Source organism: Python bivittatus, unplaced genomic scaffold (assembly GCF_059951505.1).
Source record: "Python bivittatus isolate LINGU-HERP-01145 unplaced genomic scaffold, Pbiv_v1 ctg000310_np1212, whole genome shotgun sequence".
Classification (NCBI taxonomy): Eukaryota; Metazoa; Chordata; class Lepidosauria; order Squamata; family Pythonidae; genus Python; species Python bivittatus.
In genome coordinates this window covers 6,655,233-6,672,830 of record NW_028277054.1, presented here as the reverse complement: position 1 = coordinate 6,672,830, position 17,598 = coordinate 6,655,233, and the positions used below count along the sequence as shown (strand labels likewise).

General features: G+C 41.7%; 1 protein-coding gene across 1 annotated transcript; it reads left to right on the top strand.

The window, feature by feature from the left end:
• Positions 1-7,520: 7,520 nt before the first annotated feature.
• LOC112541690 (protein NKG7-like) lies at positions 7,521-13,043 on the top strand. The gene is made up of 4 exons (XM_088139971.1): positions 7,521-7,695; positions 8,228-8,374; positions 10,293-10,427; positions 12,855-13,043. The coding sequence occupies exons 1-4, from the start codon at positions 7,521-7,523 to the stop codon at positions 13,034-13,036; spliced, it is 639 nt and encodes a 212-aa protein (XP_087996097.1). The 3' UTR covers positions 13,037-13,043.
• The last annotated feature ends 4,555 nt before the right edge of the window (positions 13,044-17,598 follow it).

The window sequence follows — 17,598 nt, the reverse complement described above, 5'->3', positions numbered from 1 at the left end:
TCACACTTCGGTAGAACTGTTTTGTTGCTACTCAGACAAGCCAGTCCTGATTTTAAGAAACTGGTGCTATTTGATCTGTTCTAGGTACAAGTCAACTTTCTGGGCTGTGTTCTTGTAGTTGTGAGCCAATTCAAGAAGAGGAGAAATACAAATGTCATGATGAAATAAACAAGTAATTCCTCCCCCCCCCCCCCCGCCAATTCCCCAAAGGCATCTTGCACGCTGAAGACAAGGTCTTATTATTCCGATATCAGTTTTTCAGCAGGATCTTTTGTGCATGAGCTCGGTGTTCTTGTTTACTACATTAGTCTCCCCGTACTGGCCTATAATCCTCGAACCTGATTCCCCCATCTATTTGGGTCTCTGGAACATTTGCAAGAACAAATACCGTGAGAAACTTGTTGGGAACACATATAAGAATTACTCTCATCTTCCTTCTGCTTGTCTTCTCACTGGATCTTCAGTTTTGAGATTGATGGGAGGGACTGGAGAAATAGATTAAACTGGATCATTTTAGGTGCATGCATTTTTTCCTAATTCAATTGGATGAAAAGATTTTGCTTTCATATTTTCTTCCAAAGGAGAAGGAATATGGGACAGAGGATCTCTGGGTGGGCTAGGATGGAATGGGACTTTCTTGCACTTGCTTTAGAATGAGCTGGTCAAGGGTGTGAATGTCCTGCTTTCCATCCCATGAGTCCCTCACCAGAAATTTGCAGCTATTGTGGCTTTTCACACTTCTGTGAAACAATCATGAGCTCTTCTTAGGTGGCCTTTTCAGGCCAGTAAGTGTGATCAGCTAGAGAGGCTCTAGAGCAGCGTTTCTCAACCCTGACAACTTTAAGATGTGTGGACTTCAACTCCCAGAATTCCCCAGCCAGCCATGCTGGGGAGAATTCTGGGAGTTGAAGTCCACACATCTTAAAGTTGCCAGGGTTGAGAAACGCTCCTCTAGAGTGACAGAAAACTATTATAGGGCATAGTCAGCTCAAAAATACCACCGCAAAAACTCAGAAAGTTTCTTGACATTCAAGCACCCTAATAATTGGGAGGGGAAAAAAACAGCTTTTTTTTTTTTTTGCAGGATATGAAAGCTTCTGAGCAGAGAAAAGACAAATTTCAGCACAGAATTAGATAAACACATGCCACCAATAATCTAACAGTAACATTATAATGTTCCCATTATCTTTCCAGCTGAACGATACTCAGCTAGATTTGTAGTGGCAAATGGAAGAGTTTTTAAAGAGGAGTGAGTTTTTCACATTGCATTTAGGAAAGAAAGTGTTTTCTACATATGTTGGGACTGGGTAAAAGAGACTTGGCTGCTACAGTGTGGTTGGGAACATTATTTCAGTGTCTGTATTTACTGAACTGTATTATTGAATTCTTTGGATAGTGAATGAATAAATAAGATAATCAGAAGGGAAAACTTTTTTTCCAATTAACCTTTCCTGGAAAGGGGGAGAGATTGAAATTATATAGAATAAAGAGGCCTCGTATTGTTCAGAGGGCTGGAGAATGTAGTGGTGTGTGAACTTTAAGCTGTGTGTAGCTTAAAATAAGCTACAAACTTATTTTATAGCTCTTTAGGTTCTTGTCTACAAATGCATTCAGATGGGTTTAAAAACGTAGCATCCCTCAGCCTATTGCAGTTGCTAAGACATGATATTATTTCAGCATTTGCCAACTCTGATCCCCAGAAATCCTTCTGTTGACCAGAATCTTTATGTCATTCAGCATAGTCTGTGGCTTGGGGGCAGTTGCTTGTGAATTCCTTACCAATTCCAACCTCTCATCACCAACATTTTTACAGGTAGAGTTGTCTCTGTGCCATTTATGGTGACTTTTGTCCATTCTATGAACAATCTAGGACTGGTAACCACCTTCCTTACTTGAATGTTTATACCTGAGAGATACAGTTGTTAACTTATATCATGCCCTCATATTACAGGTTCCATGACTTTACCACCCCAGAGGTGGGACTAGAGAGCCAGTTTGGTGTAGTGATTAAGGCATCAGTCTAGAAACTAGGAGACTGTGAGCTCTAGTCCTGCCTTGGGCACAAAGCCAGTTGGGTGACCTTGGGGCAGTCACTCTCTCTCAGCCCTAGGTAGAAGAAGACAGTGGCAAATCACTTTCAAAAAACCTTGCCAAGAAAACTGCAGGGACTTGTCCAGGCAGTTGCCAGGAGTCAATACTGACTTGAAGGCAATATATGACCACCAAGGGGCAGTGTACAACAGTTTCATCCTTACTGTGACTCATCAAGTCTATGTAGTCATTTTAGTTAGCATCAGATCTTAAGAACGTAAGAATAGATGCCATGCCCTGCTGGATGGGACCCTTGGCCCATCTAGGCCAGCAGTCTGTTCTCCCAGTGGCCAACCAAATGCATCAGGAAGCCCACTAGTCTCCCAGCAGATGGCCTTCAGAGGAAGTCACACTGCCATCAATTTTAAGAGCCATTGATTCCCCAGGACTTCCATGAAGTTGTTTAATCCTTTTTGGAAGCCAGCCCAGCTGGTAGCCAGCACCATATCTCGTAGTAGCAAATTCCAAAGATCTTATGTGGTTCAAACCCCTCTACTGGGAATTGAATGCTTAGCCCATTGTGTGTGCACCTAACTTTAAGAGCTCAAGCACCCTCTGTTGTCAAGAGTTGCAGAAATTTCAGTATATCTTTAGTAAAAAGTAGATTTATTAAGAAATACATAAAATAGAAAAGCCTCACTTTTACTTATATTACTTCTTGAAAAAAGAGAAGCACAAGAGAGAGAGAGAGAAAGGAAGTTCCCATTTGTCTTTTCAACTCAGAGACTCATTTACTACAATTTACTACAAGCTCCCTAGTGCTATTTAGCCACATTACCTAGCCTATTTAAGGTTCTTGTTAGTGAAGCTGATCCACATCCGGTAAAGCTAAGGTCAAGTGACCAAATATCAGAAGGTGTAAAGTAACACTTTTTTCCTACTAACCAATTTTATTAAAAGGCATCAGCTTTCATGAACTGCAGCTCACCTCATCAGATGCATAGAGTGACTAGACTGATATAGGATTAAAACTGGGGTGAGGTGGGAGAAATTGCTGAACTCATACATCAAAAGGTTTCAGGCAGTCTCAGAAAGTTTTAACACATTACACCAGTTAATTTCTTAGGTTCTTGTAATCTGGTAGCACCTTTCTAATTAAGAAATGTTTTGAAAAGCAGAAGCTTTCATGAGCCACAGCTCACCTCATCAGAGGTACAGAGTGGCTCAACTGATGCAGGATTTAAATGGGGGTTGGTGAATGGGGAAGGGAGAGGAAGATAGCCTGGTTCTATAGGTGCACGTTGCAGGTGAAACAGATTCCAAGTGCTTAATCAGTTAACAGTTGCAATGTGTTAAAAACCCATTCTGTTTGTTGAGACCTTCTGAGATCGCCTGAAATGACCATAGACCAGTGTTTCTCAACCTTGGCAACTTTAAGAGGTGTGAACTTCAACTCCCAGAATCCCCCAGCCAGCATGTTGAGAAACACTGCCATAAACTAACATGGCTCTCTTCCTACACTGAGTGCAGTAGACCAAATACACAGATTTCAAATTTAGAAAAATCCTATCGGGACTAACCTGTGGGCTCTCCAGACTGAAGTATAGCATAGAATGAAGACATGTTGTCTCTGCAATGGTATCAGTACCTTATTAAGGCTTTCAGATCCCATCTCCTCCTGGCTAGAAGAACTGGCTGTATCAGTGCTATAACCACTGGCTTCTGTGAAAGAGAGAATGAAAATCTGATGAGTCTTCTGTCCTAGAACACAGCAGAAGAATCACATCCTCAAGTTGGGGTTGCTGAGAAAGATGCAGAAAACTCTCCTGAACTAGAATACCCTCCTCTTCTGAGTCTCCTTAAGGGGATTGGGGGGTGGGCATTTCTGCCTCTTAGGCACCAAGCCAGGGAAGGATCTGCTTTTAAAACACCTTAGAAGTTCTCAGATTGTGCTCACCTTTTTCCTCCATGCATCCCCAGGAATCATATCACTAATCACTATGCTACTATATGGCCTCTGTCTTAAATTCAGTGGACCTCTTGGTCATCCTGCTCCGGTTATTACCGATCCAATTTACATCTCTTGGTCCTTTGTCATGGGTTGTTTTGGTAGCTTCCTTTTCCTACTGAATGGTGAGTCTACACTCAGCTACTTAATAGCTGAGGGCTGCAGAGAGTGGGAGGAAGGACTCAGATCATGGATAGAGATGGGTGTAATCTAAGGAGTGAGCATGTGAGGGCAGACGTTTTGGAGCAGTGATGAGAGAGTGTGCACATTAGAATTGAGGGACACGTAGAATCAAGTATTGCTGTAGGTGCAAAACTCTAGGGCTAAGAAGGCACCTTCTGCATTTAGCAAATAAATGGGGTGGTAACATGTCTTGGCATTCATGTAAGTGGAAGGAAAACAATTTATTTGCTCATTTGAACTAATACACGGATATTTCCTTGGAAAACAAGACAATTAATTGTAGAGAAATATTTGTAGACAGGATGGGTGATGGGACTGAATAGCTCATACATGGGTAGGCTTCAGAACAGTGTTCCTCAACCATGGCAACTTTAAAAATATGTGGTCTTCAACTCCCAAATTCCCCAGCCAGCATGGCATGTTTACATATCAGATTAAGCCATAAACTATTATTTGTAAACCACAACAATGAATTACTGTATCACACTAAGGCAGTGTGATGCTGTCTGGGGAATTCTGGGAGTTAAAGTCCATACCTCTTAAAGTTGCTGAGGTTGAGAAACACCATTCTAAGCCAAAACCATCCAAATCACATTCCTGCTCAGTGCAGGTATAAATACCTGGTGGGGGCAGAGAAGAAGTATGGGGAAATGAAATGACAATGTTCCTCTTCAACAAGAAGTTCCTCAACTGGAAAAGATGAATGTTCTCAAGTGCTCTAGTAATCTAGTCCTGCCACAGGTTAGAGGAGGATAGTTGTACCTGTGACTGCGTACATATTAAAAAAACAACCCAGCTGCAGAGTGATCCTACTCCATCTATACCAACAGCTTCTGTTTTCTCAATTTCCTCCCAGGACTCTTTTTCAACCTGATACAATTTGAGGAAGCCCCCACCAGCCCTGTTCACCCCGAGAAAAGCAAGAACCCAAATGAGATGACATAGGATGGACCTAGATATGGATACACAGCACTGGGAGTGCACTTACACCAGGGCTTCTCAAAATTCATTGAAGAATCCTAAGCTAGTGTACTTTCCTTTAGAGTACAGAACCCCCCATTTAAACCAGAACCCCCTCCCAAACAAAGGAATGCACGTACAATCCAAGGTATGCAAATACGCTGATGTTTTTGATCATTTGGTTGACTGATTCATACATGCATGCACTTTTAATATCCTTTGCATTCAAAACGTCAGTTGGCTTGCAGTCAAATAAAAGAGGAGGAAGAAAGAAAGGAAGAAAAATAGCTGTTATGGAATGGAGAACACCAACAGGATCTGGTCTGACATCTTTGAATCTCCAGCCAGGGTCTTACTTTGAATCATTGCCCCACCTCTGATCTCTTGTCCAGTGAAGACACTAAATTCAATTGCTTGTCCTTTTTGAGAACCAAGTCAGAAGCCTTGGGCTGAGTTTGGATGTTTGTTCTCCCACCTTACAAAATGGTCAAGAGGCTCCCTTCCTATAAAAGAACTTTGTTTGTGGCTATGTTTGTTCAACAAATACGCATGTTGCCTCTTTTTTTGTACAGATTTCAAATGAACAATAAAGCCAAGGTGTGCCAGCTTAATGTTTAGTGCACCAGCTTTCATGTTTAATGGCAGGATGTAGGAGATAAGAATAGTATACAATCAGTGCCCCTCTCCGGTGAGTAGATGCAATATTCTTTTAAAAGAGTGTGTGCATGTATCTGAGAGACAGACACACACAGAGAGATACCCAAACCTAGATGTGAATCAGGTCCTAACATCTGGTAAGGAAGAAAGCCCCCCTCTATTCATGTAGACCCATGTAGCAAATTCACAGTCACAGAAACAGAATACTGAAAACCATTTCAATCTTCAAAATCAATTGGCTCTCAATGCTAGAAATCCACTGTTCTAACATTCCTACTAGGAATAGGTGCCCATCCAGACTCTGCTTCATACTCTCTAAACCAGGGAGAGCCCATCATCTGAACAGCTTAAGCTGTCAGTAAGTTTTTTCCTGTTTATTTGAAATTCTCCTTTTAGCCCGGGCCATACCCTGTTGGAACAAGAGAAAAACACATTGGCTCTGTCATCTGTTGTGGCATGGTTTCAAATATTTGAAGGATCCAGGAGTTGCTTGCTGTTCTTTCTCCAAGTTGAAGACACCAAACTCCTTTAGATGTTTTTGATAGGACTTAAGTCCCCAAGTTATAACTTTCTTCTTTGCAATCTAAAATGGAAGCTGAGGAATCAGCATGGGGAAGGGGAGATATAGATAGGAAGGACCGTTGCTAATGGCAAAGGAAATACACTCTCCAGACATATAGAATATGAACTTTATTTTAGAGAGAGTCACATTGATGATGGGCAAAGAAGAGGGGAGGGTGGGCTCTCTAACAGCAAAGACCCTGGGGAAGTGGCAGGTTTCTGGATGTCTTGAGTATCACGGGCCCTCTGAAATTATCCTCCTTTGAGGAAGCTAAACCCTAGGAAACTGATAACACAAGACCTTTAAGAGTGACAATGTCACAATTGTTCCTAATAATGCAAGAGATTGCAAAGTGGCTCTTCCAAGCCCCCAAGAATGCAGTCACCTGAATCTCCAGAGCCCATAAACTGAGAAGTACAGAAATGCTTGATTGCAAGGAAAGGCTTCTCAGGAGTAAAAGATCCAAGGAATATTCTGGTTTTTACATAAAATAATCTTTCCAGCATCAGCAGCTTCTCAGCATTCCCAACATTTCATTAATTCCCAAAGGAAGATCTCAAGAAGGAATTCCCTCCCTTTGGGCTTTTTAAGATCAAGATGTTAGGGCAATCAAGAAGGCTACAAAGTTATGGAGAGATGTGTAACTAAAAAAAAAAAATCACAATGCCTTGAGCACCTTGTATCAATAAAATAAATTCAAAAGCAATCTGAAAAGAAATTAAAAAGCAGCTTGAGAATGTGATAGGAAAACAAGACTCCTCTTTTGAATATGTATTAAACTTTCAGGAAACCAAAGAACAAATTCAGACAATCTGAGCTTTGCCACACCTGTTGGCTGCAAGCATTCATTTGATGGAATGTCCTATGGCAGCCATGGTAACCAAGAAGCTAGAGATGGAACCAGAAATGGGAGGGAGGTTCTGAGGTGAGGTTTAGTGGTGCTGAACTGTGATTTCCTCATAATTCAAAGGAACAAAGGGCAGATTCTGATTTCAGTAGGGTCTCTATTGCCTGTCTGGAAAGTCTTTGTTTCTCCATGCATGTGGATGGATGTAGAGAACGTCCCTTAAGAGGAAGACATCTGCATGAAGAGAGGCCTCAGCTTTCCTCAATTCAGCTATGTCATGGAGCGAAATAATGACTACAGGGTTCACCCTCTGCACTCTCTTTACTCTTGTTTTTGCTGTCATGGACCACCGCTGGATCAAGGTTGAGACTGAGAAGCAGACTTACTACAGTGGCCTTTGGAAAGTCTGTTTAAAGCTGGTGTGCTCTGGTCTCATTACTTCTGCACGTAAGAGAGTCCACAACCTTTGCTCCCCAGAATTGTGTGTGTCACCTCCTCCAGAACTCTTTCTCTCTAGAGTTAGTTGGTCCAAGAGTCATCCCTGAGTGGCTATTTAACCTTGTTGTGTTCTTCCACTGTACCTTCTAAAACTCTAGTACGCCTCTGCCCAAAGCACATCTCAAACAGTTTTTCCAGCCGGCTTGCTAGCTCATTCTGTTGTGAAACCAGGTAGAGTTTGGGTGCCTCAAATGCAGATCTGCACACATTCCTTGGTGAGTGGGTAAAATGGTGACTAATTTGAAACAGCTTGATATAGCTCAATAACTGCTTCTGTTACCTTAGATATGGGATCTAGGAAGGCTGAAGAGGGGTTCTGCAATGGACTTAAGGTTAGGTTTACTTGTAAAATGATCTGTTACAGCCCAGCCAATTTTTCTTGCATAATTCAGATATGGAAAGATCTGTATAAGCATGTGTGCACACACTGCTACAAGCTTCTAACAAGTGGTCTTCTATTTTATTCCAACTACCACCACAGCCAATGTTCATGGTGCCAAGACCCTCCTGGTAATGGCTCTTTTCTGTGGGTTCGTTGGTGCTTCATTTATGACCTTCACTTACCGCTATTCCTCCAGTTTTACAATATACCGGTACCTGGTGGCTGCGTTGGGATCTTTCATCACAGGTAAAAATGTATCCCTTCAGCGAGAATTCATAGAACTGAAACTAGGCTTTGCTAGATGACTTCTTTCAGTTGAGTTTCATGTCTCCTTGCTTAGCCTTGCAGCTAGTAAGCAATATATGATAGATCCACAACAATACAGTACGTGTACATTTTGTGATGACTGGCTATTAGAGTTGTACTCAAAGAATGGTATCATAGGGCACCTCCCCCCAACTTAAATACCAGAGGAAGAGGGTCTGACATGAGTAAGATTTGGGGAAGTGTAGATTGGATGGCTGTGAGAGAAGTTCAGGGTCGTAACCCTAGAAAAATCCTCCATTTGCCAGAGTGGCAGGATTTGAATACTTTTTTTTCCTAGGGAAGGCAAAGTTTAGGAACCCTACTGATACTTTGTCTGACATCAAGACAGTATTTTTAAGGTGTTCACCTAAACTATAGTCTTTGAGGAACTGATTCACAATCATCTGAAATGGTATAATAAAAGTTTGATTCTTTGTTCAAGCATAAACCAAAAATAGTGACTGATTTATATAAATGAATAAATAAACAAATAAGAAAACCAAAAGGATTTCCAAATTAGGAAAAGGTTTAGCGATGGCTGGGGAAACTGATAAATCCCTCGAGGTTTTCGCTGGATAATTATGGTTATGTTCTGAAGAACAAATGCACAGCGCAGCCTCAGTGTGTAAGTCTTGCAGGATAGTTAGCTCATTTTATGGAATGGAAGACAGTCCATATTGGGGCAGCATTAATAACTTCCACCTTTTTTCTTTTATGTTGGTTATCCCTGTGGACATCCTCAGCAAAGAACAAGGGAGAGCAAGTAACATCAGGGGTTGTGCAATGGTGAATAGAATGTGAAGGATGTGTGTTTTTTATTTTATGGTTTTTATATTTATAAGGTGTACTGGGGATGGCATTTAATTTCATTGTACGAGGTACAATGACAATAAAGCTTACAAATACAGATACATACAATGACACCGTCATTGCACAAATGCTGAAAATTGCATTATTCGTGCTATAATCTTGTGACACGTATTATTATGGCTCCTACTGCGCATTTATGTTATTCCCCCACCTCCCTCTTTAAAGCTAATTAAATCATGGCTATGGATGCCAGCAAAATGGGGAAAAATTAGGTGGAAGAGGAAGTTGAAGTCTCAACAGCCCAGAGCTATTTCTTGCCGAGAAAGAGCATTTAGCTTTAAATATGTATGGAGAGACATGTTCCAGAAGTTGAAGGCAATATGGTACAATCATATCCATTGTTAAGGAGAAGTAGGAGAGGAAGTGATCACCTCTTCTGCCCAGGCTTGTGATGTATCTGGTTGGACATTAGGTAACAGAGAATGCCCAATCTAGCAGAGATCTTCATATGTTCTCCTATTCATTCATTGGTATCTTTTACATGGAACTTCACAGCTGGATAGTGGACGAGGTTTTCTCCATGCCCTTCTTAGTGCTAAGTGACTGTTCTTTCAATTTTGGGAAGATAATATATGGCTGCAGTTATTCAGTGTATTGATGACCGGATCTTACTTGCAATTTACGAACGAGTTATTTACAGACTCGTCGAGTATTATATAGGGATGATTACAATGAAATAAGGTCACCTTTTCTTGAAAGCGTTGTGTAAAATGTAATATACGCATACATGTAATGAGAAGCCTTTATAAATAATTTCTGTTGCAGTTGTGTGGCTTTCTTTTTTCCCTGTTTTTTTCCCTTTCCCTTTGTTTTATTAAATAAAGGTCAAAGAGAGAGAGGATCAAGATAAGTAACTGATAAAATTCACTTGATTGCAGTCCAACAACTGAAAATGATATCAAATCTAGCCTGAAATGTCAAGAAGTGAGCCTCTGAACGTCTTGAATGCCTTTGACTGGATATTGATCATTTCCCCGTGCTTCCACAGCTGCCTTGGTGTTTCTTGGTCTAAGCATTTACACCATCCGCGTCTCCACGCATGGGGTCAGCAGAACATTTACGGTCTCCTATCTGTGGTCTTTCTATCTGGCCTGGGTCACCTGTCCCTTCTTTATTATAAGTGGTGAGAAGGAAGACTATTACGGGCCATTTGTGTGTTTGTATGTTTCAAGAGGGTGGTTTTTAGTGAGAAGGGGGTGCTTTCAGCTCAGTAGTAACCTGTTTTAGAAAAATACATTGCACCTGCATTTCAAGACAATTATCTTGAGCAATGTAGCAACAGGACCAATTTCCTAAATGGGATATAAAGGGTTCCCTCAGCAGAAGGGGGATGTCCATCTTTCGAGAGGCTCCATATCAGATTATTGTTTTGAATGAGCATAGGGTGGATTGCCTCACCCCACATTGGGACTCGATCATCAAAAGAAAGATTGCCTTATGTTGGCTTATTTTGGGGAGGAGAGATATTAGCAATGGCACAAGCCCATCGGTATCCTCAGAGGAGAGGAGCAGAAGGGGGTTGCTAATAAAATAATGGGATAAAGAGATGTGCATGAACCTAAATGTTGGAATTTATTTAGTCATTTTATGTATCAACAGTTCTTACAGGCCAGCCTAATCCATAGGGACCCTGGGTGTCAAACAATTCCAAACTACAAAAAGTTAGAAGAATTAATAATAATGAAGAGGATGATGATGATTAAAATAAGGAGCCAGCTATAACATTCACGCAAACACAGATAAGGCCCACTTATTTCACTTGCTTTCAGAAAGCAAGGAAGGATGCATCCTGCTGTACTTCCAGGAGAAAGGTGTTCAAAGTGGCATAAATTAACTTTAGAAATTACTTAAATTAACTTTAGAAATCCTTTGACCTCCTGTCAGCCTTGCGAGGTAGTCCAGACAAGAAGCACCAACCATGAGTACTAACGCGACCTTTACTGTAGGGTTACAGTTACAGAATCTTGCAAGTCTGAAAGTACCTCTCCCCTCCCTTACTTTTACTCTCCCGAAAACTAGGAAGGGTCCCTTCTGAGATGCTTTCTCCATCCCTAACTCTCCTTAGGACTCAGATTTCATTTATCAGAGTGTTGTCCAAGCTGCGGCTCTTCCTCCTGTCTCCCAGGGTCATTCCCACATGCCATTACACCTCTCACGGCAGCCATATCCTCATAGACATAACTCCACCAGACCATCTCCAGAAAACACTTTAGCATGCAGTGAATACAGTGAACTGCTCTTCTGCGTATTCCCCTGAAATCAGAATTGTTCTGGATCACCACAAGTCTCCCATACCCGCATAGAAACCATCTCCAGTTATGATTCCACAATACTGGATTTTCCAAGCTCTGCATTTCCCCTCGCTTTTCTTTTTCACATTTTGCCGTCATACATTTCCCAAAGCATCTGTGAACCTCAGGATCCCAGATTCTCTTGCTGGTGTTAGGATCTCAGGTGGGATCAAAGTGACCCAATTCACCCAATAAGCAGAATTGGAGCATAATCAATTAAATTCAAGGGGCTGCCAGAAAAGGCATTTCTTTGCCAATTATCCTACATTAGTCACTGAATTTTATTTCTGCCACGTTTTCCTTCTCTCGTGTCTTTTTCCAGTTAAGGAGGAAAAGAAAGGATAGTTGTCTGTTCATTCAGAGGGGTCTGCAGAAGGTGTCAAAAAAGGCAAGACTGCACCCCCATGCCTGCGTGATTGAACCCCACTCCTGTTACATGTTACACATGAAAAAGTAGTATGGCTTTGATCATGTGGGTGCAGCCAACTTAATTTTTAAAAAACAATCGCCCTCAGGCCCCCATTCTTTTCACCGGTAGTACTTGAAGCTGCTATTTGGAAACATCTTTTAGTGACCCATCAGACATAATATCCTTCAGTGGTGTCCACACAATTCTCATACGTTCAAATAAATTAATCACAACAGGTGAAATCTCACAAGAACACCACATATACAAAATGCTAGTCTTGTCATGTGAGACCTTGCAAGATCTCCAGAGTGAGAGTGATCTTCTTTCAACCATTTTTGAAAAAAATATGGGATATTACGCTAGCACCCTCACCATTGGCCTTCCAGAAGCTACTAAAATCTCAGCTGCTCCGGAGGGCATGTGGGAACTCTGCACATTTCTATTATTATGTCTCTTGGTTTTAGGTTTTCTCTATTATGCTTTCTCCTTTTTCACATTTGTAAACTGCCAGACTGGAGCTGGCCCTATATAAGTGCAATCAATCAATCAATCAATCAATCTGTCAATCAATCCTCCCTTCCTTCCTTCCTCCCTTCTTTCCTTTTTTCCCTATTCACTATTCTTTTCTACTTTCTGTTTCTTTTCTAACATTTGGATCGCTTTTCTCTTGTTAAAAATTTCTATAATAAACATTGTATTAAAAAAATACATACATACATACATACATTTCTTCTTGCCCAAATCAATACACAAACCCATTGGGAAGGTACAGAAAATGACTCAGGGGTGTCCGAATTGTTAAGGGCACTTGTTCATTGTCTTCTGCTCTCCCTTCTCTATCCACCTGCAGGGTTTCTAGGGCTTATGGCTCATCAGCGCCTACTGCTGCACGGATCTGTTTTGTCTGACAAAGAAAGTGTGTTGTCTGCCTCCTCTTCCAACTGGAGCTCTTCCTCATCAGTGTTTTGGGATGAGGAAGGGTGGGAGAAGATATTACAGGAGAAAAAGGCAGAGGAGTTTGCCCTGGCCTAGAAGAGGTGGATTGCTTCAAAGAAATCCTGTGAGATTCTGAAATCGCAAAGGGCCTACCTGGAATGTGTGTGTGTCTCTTAGGGAATGGAAAGATTCTGAGCAAAGGTTAATTTCCCCTTATATTAATGTCAACCCCATATTGAATTGCTTGTGGTCAGTGTTCTGTTTCTCCACTATAAAATATATATTACCAAATATTTCCGTCCTATATTTCCTCTTCCTTTTTAAGATACTCAAAGCAGCTATTCGTATCAATTATTGTTTGGAGGGGGAAAAACAAAGGCACTGTATCTTAGATTTAAACTTTTCTCAAGGGAAGATTGGAAGGTTCTATGGCAGTTGGAACTTGCTGAGAAATATCTACAGGAACACAGGCACGTGACAATGCTTTGGGGAATTCTGGGAAAAGAATGATCCACTCTTCCATCTATTTACTTTAAGTTCCAGAAGGGACCTGGATCCTGTTGTCCAAGTGGGGAGGATGCTGCAGTCTTGATTTGTGTATATCTCCCCTAGTTCTCAGTGGTGCCTCCATTTTGGCCAAGATGCCTCCTCTGGCCAACACTTTCCAAGTAAAGTTGCCTTACAGAGCTACCACGACCACCTCCACTTGTATCTGTTTCTTGCTTCTCTCCATCTCTCTGCTCAGCCCATCCTGGCTTGAAGTCATTGTCCCGGAAGACAACACACCTCCCACCCCTGTGGTCAACAAACTCTGCAACAAAGTGGCTTGTGGTCAATTTAATGAGAACAGTGGTAAGAAATGACAAGACTTTGTGGCTCTATCTGCTGTGGCTGGCCTTTTGGTCACACATAGTCATTTTGCTTACTTTGCCCTGTAGGTATGTTATCATGGATCTGAGGGACCTCTCAGTGAGAAGGTGCTCAAATCAATTTTCAAATGTCCTGCATCTCCACCAAGAGGTCACACTGACCTGTTCAAAGGCCCTGTGTAGGCTAGCAGCAGAACATATATTTTCCTAACAATTTAAAGATTGTCTCCATTGAAGTCAACAAAGCCTGTATGAATGCTTCATGTTGCATGGGGTTGGGTGGATAATTTCCTGCTGGGCAGGGAAAATCTTGCTGGTATTGACCCAGAACCTTGTGAATGTCAAACTTAGGGCCTACTTTATTGTTCCAACCTCAGGACATCATATAATAACATGCATTGACTCACACAAGTACAAATATCAAAAGCTGGGAATTAAAGGGGGAATAGCATGGTACAGCCGGAATCCTGGACAGCAGCACACTGTATGCTCGAACGTTATGTTGAAGGCCCTGTCTGAATTTGCACACAGATTTTCAACAAGTCTTTTAGTTTTCCTGAAATAGTTAATGACTTGTGCTTTGTCCTTTGGATGGAGCAGTGGAGACATGAACAGTGCCACTTCAAGGCAACAACCCAAACCAATCTCTGCCTGGCAGGTTTCACAAAAGCTTCTCGCATCCTCCTGACGCTTGCAACCCTCGTTGGCTTCGTTGCGGCATTCTCCTTGCTCATCTCCTGCCAATGCCCAGGCCACTGCAGGGGACCGTCCAACATGCTGGTGTCCTCAGCTGCAAGCTTCGCCACTGGTAACAAAGGGTTATCCCTGGGCCACCCAACCCAAGAGCAACACAGAATAAGCAAACTTATTTCCAAAGTTCAAATACTCAGAGGGGGGAGGGGGATATGTCACAGTCATTCAATCAATGTTCAGCGTTCGTATTTGGTAAATCATATTCCCAGATTGTGTCCTAAGGTTTGTGGGTGTTCATGGAACAATAAACACCCATATACCTTCAGACATTCCACATAGGGTGACACTTTTCAAGATCTTGTATTGGCAGTGAAGATATTTGCACTGAAGATGTTTTAACTCTGCAGGTTAGATTTTTTTTAAGTGTTGTGACATTTGTAATAGGCTTTAAGTAAGACTGCACAAATTTTGGAAGCCAGAGGATGTACTTTATGGGGGATAAGCAAGGGATACATTAGGTGAAGCAATAATGCCAGTTGGGCAAGGTTGTATCCTGCAGGTGAGCAGAATTTGGATTTGCCAATGGGCTGAGGACTCTAGGAGGTGTAGTTCCAACAGATCTGGAGGGGAGGACAGTTTTAGACTTTCAGTTGGCACCCATAATGCTTTTTGCCATTCTCCTATATAGGCACCTTTGGATTTACCACTCTGGCCTTATACACAATAGATGTCACTCAAAGACAGATGAGCTCTGTTGGAACTCTTCATTTCACATGGAGTTTCTGCCTTAGCTGGCTGGTGTTCACCCTCTATGTAATGAATGGTGAGTTTTGTCCATGACTTTGGAAGCAGCCACCCTGCGCAGCAAACAGTAGCAGCTGTCTCTGATGGCATCATGGCCTCTGGAATGTCTCAGCCTTTCTGGCGAGGGCAGAAATCAGAAGACCATTTCACTGAATTTTTCCAAAAAGGACATGGAGATTTCTTCATTTGCTCAGGACAGAGAAAGCCATTTAGCTGGCTAAAATAAAGAACAAGATGCTGGCCATTTGCATTCAAGATCCTAAAGCAAACCACACTGGCACTTTTTTTTTTTTTTAATTTATACTACTACTTCTATGCCATTCTCAACTTAATGATCTGGCTAACTCTTTTTGGGAATGGCCTTCACCGTTTGTTGGGATATTGCCTCCTCCCCTCCCTCTTTTTCTTATTTTACTTATTTGTTTAGAACAGTGTTTCTCAACCTTGGCCACTCTAAGATGTGTGGACTTCAATTCCCAGAATTCCCCAGCCAGCCATTCTGGCTGGGGAATTCTGGGAGCTGAAGTCCACACATCTTAACCTTGCTAAGATTGAGAAACACTGGTTTAGAACATTTATATGGCTGCCCAACTCAACATGACTCTGGGCAGCAATCAAAGTAATTAAACAGAAATAGATAAGAGAAATAACCAACACTACTAAGGCAAACTAAAACAATTAAATGATTATCAGGATATATATATCCATATCCATATCCATAAATTTGGCTGCCCTTGCAAGTCACAGAATGATTTATCTGATTTTGGCAACCTCCACCAGCCCACTTCTGGCATTTGAGCAAACACAGGAGGATTTAAGCTGCCAAGATGGAGAATTTCGGGCAAGTTGACCATTTCAGAACATCCTACATTCCTTGCAAAGGTTTCAGGTGGCTTCTTAAGAAGCCACCCTGAGCACCTTGGAAGAAAGGTAGGATTAAACTAAATTTATGATATTTTTCCACTTTCTGGTTTGCTTCACAGGATTCTTTAGCCTGCTGATACACCTCATGTCCTTGGCATCTAGAGTTGAACAGCACATGAACCCAATCCTTCTAGAAGAGAATACAGGCCAATGCATGGCTGGAGAGCAGGCTGTGGTGGGGTTGCCAGCTGTCCCACACCATGAAATCCTTCTCCTACAGGAAAACCCTTCTCTCCCACTCAATTCAACCATCATCTAAATTCTTTAACTGAAGATTTACTGGACCAGGAGGATAGAAGAGCACAGCTGGCATCGCTCTGTTTTAATGTACATATCCCTACCACCTGTTGAAAAGCAATCTTTTTTCTTTTCCAAATCCGTTTTCCTTTTCCCTATAAATAGAACCGGCGCAACCAGATAAATATAGAGGATTATTCTGCATTTCAGAAAGTTGAAGGGAGAAAGACAGAATAATTGCTCTTCACATGGGGCATGTTCAGTTTGCAACTGTCTATGGCAAGCAGGTTTTACATGTTTTCATTTTGGTTCAGAAACCTGTATGAACACAAGAATTCAAAAATGGAAGAAATGAAAGAAGCCTTTCTTCCCTATAGACACTTCTATTCTACTATAATCATCATCTGAAACTAGTTTCAGCCACTGTGTTGAAGCATCCTGAGCTGGTTGCACTCTGAGCAAACTTGGGCTGCCACTGCTCACAAGCAAACACAAATGTATGTATGCAGTGGCTGATCATCTATTTCTCCGTGTTGACCCCACTGTGTCACTCTTTTAGCAATAATGGAATAAGGAGGGTGAACTAAAAGGGCAAGCCCATCTCTTCATGGCCATTATATTAGAAAGGGCAATGGGAAAGACCTTAGCAATCAACTTGTGACCCCTTTCCAAGGGCCATGAAACAGACAATAATCCTGTTTGATTTTCACTCCTAAAAGCTATGGACGCTCTTCCAGAAGGGAAACAAGTCTTTGAGGCTGAGGGTATAGAGGCCAGAATGACCAACTTTCAAAAACTGACTCTGCTTCTTTGCCTTTCAAGAACCTTGAGAAAAGCAAGTAGCCAAGTTGTTCCTTCCTTCACATTGGCCAGGGTCTCAAGAGCCAATTGATGCAAAGAGATGGTTCCAGTTTAAAAGACAGACAGGTATTCAAACAAGTGCCCTGAATGAGAATAAAGTTTCCTACCCAGAAGCCACAAACACCTCATTATCTCAGAAGCAAAGTGTGAAGAACAATACTAGACCTGAATAGAAAGATGTGTGAATCAAATTCAGAAAATGAGGGAAAGGAAGTGGGTAGGTGAAGCTCAAAGAGATATAGTTGAGCTTTAATATAGTTGAGACAAGCT